Source organism: Trachinotus anak, unplaced genomic scaffold (genome assembly GCF_046630095.1).
Source record: "Trachinotus anak isolate AG129_WGS33_773 ecotype Australia unplaced genomic scaffold, CSIRO_AGI_Tana_v1 ptg000010l, whole genome shotgun sequence".
NCBI lineage: Eukaryota > Metazoa > Chordata > Actinopteri > Carangiformes > Carangidae > Trachinotus > Trachinotus anak.
The window spans coordinates 20,867,097-20,874,918 of record NW_027273861.1 but is presented as its reverse complement, the minus strand read 5'-3'; the positions used below and the strand labels follow the sequence as shown (position 1 = coordinate 20,874,918).

General features: G+C 40.9%; 1 protein-coding gene across 4 annotated transcripts in view; it reads left to right on the top strand.

Annotated features, from left to right (window-relative positions):
• Nucleotide 1: 1 nt before the first annotated feature.
• The window catches only part of rabgap1l (RAB GTPase activating protein 1-like), a 114,761-nt gene continuing 106,940 nt past the window's right edge, over nucleotides 2-7,822 (top strand). For 2 of the 4 annotated variants that reach the window (XM_071486085.1, XM_071486082.1), the window contains exons 1-3: nucleotides 2-124; nucleotides 6,050-6,264; nucleotides 6,558-6,705. In XM_071486085.1, the coding sequence (XP_071342186.1) occupies nucleotides 6,127-6,264; nucleotides 6,558-6,705 (286 nt within the window). In that variant the 5' untranslated portion in view covers nucleotides 2-124; nucleotides 6,050-6,126. The other 2 variants (XM_071486084.1, XM_071486083.1) reach the window with 2 other exon arrangements.

Below are 7,822 nucleotides of genomic sequence, written 5' to 3'. Positions count from 1 at the left end.
TGCGTGACATTCCAAAACCGGAAGGCGCATCATTAAACTCCCGAGTGACTCGTCTTCTCAAACACACGATCTTCGCTGCAACTCTCCTGACAGCGAGCGAGCAACTCAACACGGCTCTAAACAAGTGAGTTGACAGCTCTATTAAATACACCTGCGTTAATCCCTCTGTCACATTTACATGCAGTGGGAAGAGAAACGTTGTTTTCCTTCTTCCTCTCTCGTCATTTTCCTCCGGAGCCGGGCGGGGTGTCGCTGAGTGCGGACGCTCCTCCACCTCCTGCTCGAACTGTTTTGGACTTTGAGCAGGTTAGCATTAGCCAAACTTAGCTTTAACTCGTAGGTTTAGCCTTGCACACATAGGTACTTCCTGTTTAGCCTACGTTCACCTGTTGTGACAGCTAGCTCCTTGTCTAAAGATCTACTTTTGCAAACCCATATTGTTATTACCGTGGTGAGGAAAAGGCTGTGGTGACTGTACGGGTAAGTTAGCTTGTCGCTAGCTAATTTTTTTTTTTTTTGCCTTGCCTGTCTTTATGTGAGAGGGGTCTGTCCGCTTTGTAAGTCTGTTGGTTGTGTGTGTTTGACCACACCATACCATGCCAATTTCATTTGGCCCGCTGAACGTTTGTTAAAAAGCTGTTGTAAAGAGATAAAGCTGCCATCAAGATGCTAGCCTGCTGCTGATGCTGTGAGAGACTGGGTGATGTGCTCCATCCAGGCCTGCAGACACCAGTGAGAGGAGAAATATCAGTTTACTGCGGGAAAATTCACCTTAACACAGTGAAAGACAATATTTCATTCAGCCATTATCTCCACAACACCAACAACTGTCTCCTCAGATGGAAATCAGAGCATCAACACCTGAATTAATGATGCCATCAGGTGACACTTTTTGGAAACGAGCCATTTACACTCTATTAGTGTCAAATTAAGAAAGGGCACATACAGGTTTTACTTGACATATGAATTTTATCTGACTGGACCGCTCACAGCCGTGTTGTAGAAAATGTACCCATTCATCCTCTCAGTAACATCTCTGTGTCTGCTCATCATGCTGTCACAGCGTTTGCTTCACTGACTTGAGACCCAGTATTCACAAGTCATAACTGAAGACGGGCTGGGTGATATTAACAAAACTGTCACTGTGTTTCTGACCTTGGATAATGTGTGATGATATTTTGGGGATGACACTTAGTGCTTTTAGAATGTGAAAGACATCACATGAGTAACATTATATTCAGTGCTGAAACTCACGTTAGCTTGCTTTTTTTAGCCCTTTTTGAAAGCTGCAATGCATTAATTGGAGGTTTGACTGGGTTATAATACCCAAGCTGCTCCGGTTGATATTGGTTATATTTCAAGAAGGAAGTACCTGATGTATGAGGATATGTAATGAATAGTTTATGGCTTGTATTATGGAGAAATAGTGGTAACAATTTGACCATGAAGCTTCTGCATGCATGGTTACCTGGCAGGAGATTGTGGTTGTATGAGCAAAGAGGAATAGACAGGTACCAGGCGGATGTAGGCCAGGCTTTGGCATTGGCAATAAAACAAAGTGGCCTTTTGTGTGTCTTTAATGGAGAGGTGTTCTTTGACATGAAGGAGTTACTTTAAAATCGAGCCAGAAAACTAACAAGTATATCAGGAATTATTAGCCCCACATTTCACATTGAAATGCATGGTCTCTTCATAGTCCTTGTTGTAAGAGTCTGTTACAATATTTCAGGTTGAAACAATGTATGTCACTCGTGCTGGTAGTTATACTTTTGAATCTATGATAAACAGACAGCAGATACTATGTATTTGGAAATTAAAAGAACTTGTGTACGTACGGCTGTAGCTTTAGACCAAACGGGAATAACAGGTGTTGGGTGTCATTAAGAGGCAGACACTGTTGGTTGAGCTGGTTTCTGTCCCAGCTGCAAAAAAGGCAGAACTCTTTGTTTCTATGGAGCTTTGTTGGGTCACCTGGCTCAGTCTTATTCAGATGTTTGGACTGGCTGGGGTTACGTTTGACATGATGTGTGATGGATGCTTTTGCATAAAAGGATTTCCAGGAACATTAATGTTCACAGGGAAATGAACTCCCAGCCCTGGCAGTGCTAAAGTCACACCCTAAACTCAGTTTAGAGTGACACCCAAAAGACACCATTTTAACAGATTACCTGGAATTAGCTAGGATTTGATTGCTTCATAGTCAGAGACAGTGTATGGTGGCCAGCAGGGACGAAATCAGAGAACAGATGGGACCAAAGAGTGCATAAAAAATTATGCCTCTCAAATTGATTGTGTCTTAAAAAGTTTGAACAATCAGCCCCAGCCTAACCCTAACAGTGTTATTGTCTTTTGTAACTACTGAATAAGTTTGTCATGCTGCAACGACAGGTCTCTTCAGTGTGCTTATGCCCCATAATCACCTTGTCAAATGGCAGACAGGAAAGCTGCTGTCAGCAGGTTCAGGTTGGGCAGCCCTAGCTGTGTTCTTCACAGCAAGGTCAGCGGAGTCATAAAGCAGATGGGGTTAGAAAGAGCTGCATGCCAGACATTTAGCCAGCATTGTCTACAGCCAGAAGAGACACCAGACCAAATGCATCACCCATCACCAGATGAAACAGAGCCATGTCACCAAACCCTCTAGAGAAGTGTCAGAAGTTTGTTCACTCATGCATCTTGCACCCAACATCATTCACCATATAAACCTGCCATAAAATAGAATGTAATCATAGATTTTGCTTTTGTCAAACCTTGTACTTTGAGATCCATGTAGTTAACTCCTCTGATTCTCACAGCAGGGATTACAGCATTTTAGTTGTCATGTGTCTATTGATACTGTTGTATCTGTAACTTTACAGAAGGGCAAGACAACCCACAGAAACACATGCACTCATATAGACGTAATGTAGCTGAATAACCCAGCATCTGTGGGTGTTGTTCAGTCTGTCTGCACCACTGGCCACTCACAGTTTCCATGCGGGCAGTGGTTTGGTAGCAAGGCTGCCAGCTCGGACTGTATTGGAGGAGTAGGCTGGTAATGACTGGGTACAACTTTGCTATGGTGTTTAGAGTTAAAGCCAGAGAGGAAGAGACTGTTCAGCCACCCAGGGACAGCAAGAGTTAGAGAGAGCAGAAACAGTCTCATCTGGATGAATACTGTTCTGTGTGTGTAATTACCTGGTGTTAAGTGACCACATGGCAACCGATAGATGCCTGTAAAATTAGCCTTGAATGGATAAATCAGCATATTTTAATCTAATTGTTCTGACACAATAGTATTTGAAAGGCTTTTGACACAGTTACTCCTGGTAAAATTTTTGTCACATACGGTTGTAGTTTACCTTTTTCTTACACAAAATACTGTGTTATGTGTTTCCTTGTTGTACCATTGTTCTCAGGAGGGTGTGTCTGTGTGTGGGATATTATGGGATCTTCTGTACTTGCACTGTCAACATTAAGTAATTGTAATTAATAACCGCCTCTGTATGGCTGTAATGTGTATATCACAAGCTTCAGATCCTGTCTGACTTCAGAGGAGGTGATGTGAGATGCAGTGGAAGTTTGCTCTAAATGACATAATTTCCCAGCCAGCTCCCTCACGCTGTCTGTGTTTCTTATCTGGGTTCCTTCTCATTGCAGCTCTTTCCAGCTAAGTGAATCAGTGGGAGTGTTCACTTTTCTGCTTCATGCTGTGCTCTGTGTAATTGAATAAGTGTGATTGGAGCACATGATACTGTTGCTTTCCTCATGTGTGTCTGCGTGCATGTGTGCATGCACATATGAATATAATTTGCCTGAGTAAAGTGTGTATGAATGCCTTTTTTGTGCATGTAATCATGTCACTGTGTGTGAATGAATGCCCCCTTCATACGTTTGTTCCAAACTCTCTATGTGTGTGTGTGTTTGTGTATGTGTTCCTTCCTCCATGTCATTATAAACTCTGCATACATCAAACCCCAGCTGTACATCATTTATAACGATAATAGTGAACTTTATTTGTATAGCAACTTTCTTTGAAATTTACAAGGTGCTTAAAATAAAACAACAGTTCAACACATTTTAAAACCACATTATGCAAATACACAACATCAAAAGAGAAATTGAAACAAGCAGTAAGCACAGAAGGACTGAATTGCACAAAGACTGTAAATACAACTACACTCAGACATTAAAAAAGCCTTTTTATAAACATAGGTTTTTAAGAGAGATTTAAAAGTGGTTACTGAGCAGGCGAGCCTGTCAGGCTCTTCCAAAGCCTGCGGCTCTGATAGGCACAGTCACCCTTGGTCACCAACCTAGAAACACACAAAATCTCACTGTCATTACCTTCATTGGCGAATAACCAGTAAATGAATAAAAATAAAATAAATCTATGAAAGATTTAGAAGTAAGTTGGTACACTTGTATCGGCAATGCCCATGGAAACATACAACTAGGGTGGCAAGTAACTTTTATTATTATTTTCGTTACATTTATTTTTTGTTACAGTGGCAAGAAAGATTAAAACATGTTTTTCTTCAAATATGGTCAGATTTTCACCTAAGTTACAGTAATGAACAAACACAATCTAACTGATAACACACAAATCATTGTGTTGTTCAACTCTCTATTGAATATATTATTACAACTTTGATAGTGTAGACTGGAAAAAGTATGTGAACCTCTATAAAAGAAATCTCTACTTTGCTGTAGTAAAGTAGAGATTTCTGGCACAACTTCACCTACATCCAAGGTACATGGGGAAAGGAAAAAGTCTGATGAGGTCAAAGGTAAAAACTCCAACAACACTTGCAGTATACAGAAGAACTTTATTATTAGAGAAATGCGTTTCAGCTTATGGCCTTTATTAGGGTCATCATACTTTGTGGGCTAATAATAAAGTTCTGGATACAATAAGTGTTGCTGGAGTTTGAACCCCTAGCCTAATCACTTACAATAAATAACTGCTGAGTTGCATAAAGATGAGAGATTAAATATTCATCAATCTGCAGTGAGACAAACTGTCTGTACTTGGAGATGAGTTAGTTCTATGGCTACTCTCCCTAGAAGTGGGCATCCAGCTAAGATGACCCAAAGACACTATGCAGAATGATCAGTAACATATCAAAGAACCTCAGAGCAACAGCTAAAGGCTTAAACGAATCCTGAGTTTACCATACGCTGATCATGGAGCATGTAGAGATGCTGTGAATGACCTAGAGCTCATCATACCAGACATCATCAGAATATGGCTGAGCTGAAGCAGTTCTGTAGGAAGAGTAGTCCAAAGTACTCCTGAACAGATTGTTTTAGGTTATTGCTGCCAAAGGAGGTTCAACCAGCTATTAAATCCAAGGGTTCCAAATCACAAAACAGCTATAACAGAGAGTGCCTACAGATAATGCTCCAATAAGAGCAGTTAAACTGCGAATGCTATATTACTGTGCTAGCAGAGGCTAATAAAGCAACAGAATGTTAAACTTGAAACCAGCTGCTTGTTTTACACTACTGAAGCATGAGCATTTAATAATTTAATGTTCACAAGGTTCTACATCAAAAGCATATTGAAAAGAGCCACAACAGTGATTAAAGGAAGCTCTCTGACCCCATTTGGCCGCCAGCTTGGCCTGTCAGAGACAGTGGCAACTTGCAAATCCCTAAGTGATCAGGAAGAGACTTAATTACACCCTAAGCACAGAAAACAATTTTAGGAATTGTGCAACATTGGATTTGTGGTTAGATTTACAAATTGTTCTTATGTCTGAGCTGGTATCGTTAACTCAAAGATGACAGGGTGGTTAGTTTAACTTCAGCCTAAAAATGTGGCCTAGTTGTTTGACATGTCTTGGAATGTCTGAGTACTGGAATGATTCATCTTGGTCTTGTGTTATCTTGTACATTGCAGTGACAACACTGCACACAGTACCTTAATTTTGATCAGTTTAACCTTGATTTATTGAATAGAAAAAACATTAAACAGACTCAAAACAGATGTAGCTGTTAAATGTAAAGCACTGTCTATGATTTTTATAATGAACAATCTAACGCTGCATTTCTTGTCTTGTTTCTACAGAGCTGGGCAGACAGGAGAGGGAAGGGGAGAGCTTTAGCCTTGGTCTCCCCAGCCGACCCTGAATAAACCAGCCAGCCATGGATGATAGCTCCTCACTGGGAAAAGTCAGCAGCTCTACCGAGTCCGTGGCCACCGTCACCAGTGAGGAGTTTGTTCTGGTACAGTCCAGTGCTGCTGGGTCACCGCAGGGATCTGAGGGCAAACCAAGACTTAAGGTGAGAACCACAGATGGACACACTTTTACATCTGACGCGAATGGTGCAATGTAATATTCAGTCCGCCATAGTACAAAAGTATCCAAAATTAGGCCAGCTGAAGTCATTACAACCCATGAAAGCATGTTGAAAGCAAGTGAAAACAAAGTGACTGATGAGTTCTTGCCAAAGGATAGAGTCAGTCCAGGAAGCTCCAGTCTTTCTTTATGTTTCCCTTTCCTCACTGTGTTTTATCTCCCCTTCTTTCTCTTTGGCCCATGCCTGGTGTTTTTCTCTCTTCCTTGCTCCCTTAGATGTCTTGGAATGGAAATGAGCAGCTGGAAAAAGCTATGGAGGAGGTGTTGGATGATGATGATGAGGTGAAGGTGGAGAAGAGCAGTGTGGAAAAGATGGAGAAGCACAGGGAACCAGAGAGCCAAGTCCTGGAACCCCGTACTCCAGGTAAACTGGACTGTTCAGGTCCACTTACAATCATTGTATCTGTGTTCCAGTTGGCAAAATCTTCTTCAGCAAGATATTATTATGCATTTGGTACTGTGCACACCACTGCTGAAAATTTCCCTAATCCTACTGGTAAATAATTAAATCAGAACTGATTCACTGTTACATAATGCTTACTTAAATTGTTATATTTGAGTGTGCAAGGCTGTACAGCTTTTAGCAAGCAGGGCAATAGAATACAACAAAAGGAGGACTTGATGGACTAGTTCAGGCAAAATTGAAAGGCTCAGGCCATAGCTGAAAAATCTTCCAAACAAAAATGGGCGTGATGTCTTTTGTTGTTTCTCTGCATAAGGTTTTGAGTGCATGATATGGGTATCAGAAAAGAATATTTAACAGTTGAACAAAAACAATAAGATATAAGCAATCCTTCATTATAGTGGTGTGAATAAACCTATGTTTGGCTTACCTTTTGTTTACATCAGGTGGGAAATACCAATGTGTAAAGCAAAATGTTTAAAACTGCTCTCATGCAGCTGTGTGCATGCCACTGACATACCAAAATCTACTTTTGCTATATCAGATTGGCAAGGCTGGTATCTGAGCTCGCTGACATTGGCTTAACTGCTCCGTGTATCAGCAAGGACAGGTTGGCCCAGACAGCTCAACAAACATCAGTGCAAAAACAACACTCTAACCATGGTCGATATACTGCACTGTTTACCTCAGTGGCATGTGCAACTGGGTTTTATCTTACAGGCTCCAGTCCCTCTGGGGCTTGTCATCATTAAGACTGCACTAATGGTGAAATTATATTTCATTACCTGGGATTTATGGAGTCATGTGACCAACCACATGTTAATTATGTTTACAAATTTCAGATTCTATGATTTGATTCTGCCCTGGAAGACTTTGGTGTTGTCAGTACTTAAACATGTGTAAAGCCTTTCTGGTGAAGCTCCTCACTTTTCAGGTGAAACGAAAGTAAGACTGATAACATGTTTCACACAGGAAGGAAGACAAATTGTCAAATTCATGGTGTTGGTAACAATGAAATTTCTAGCACAGCAAAGTGTAAAATATCAAAGTATGTCCAAACTTTTGCATAGTACTATAT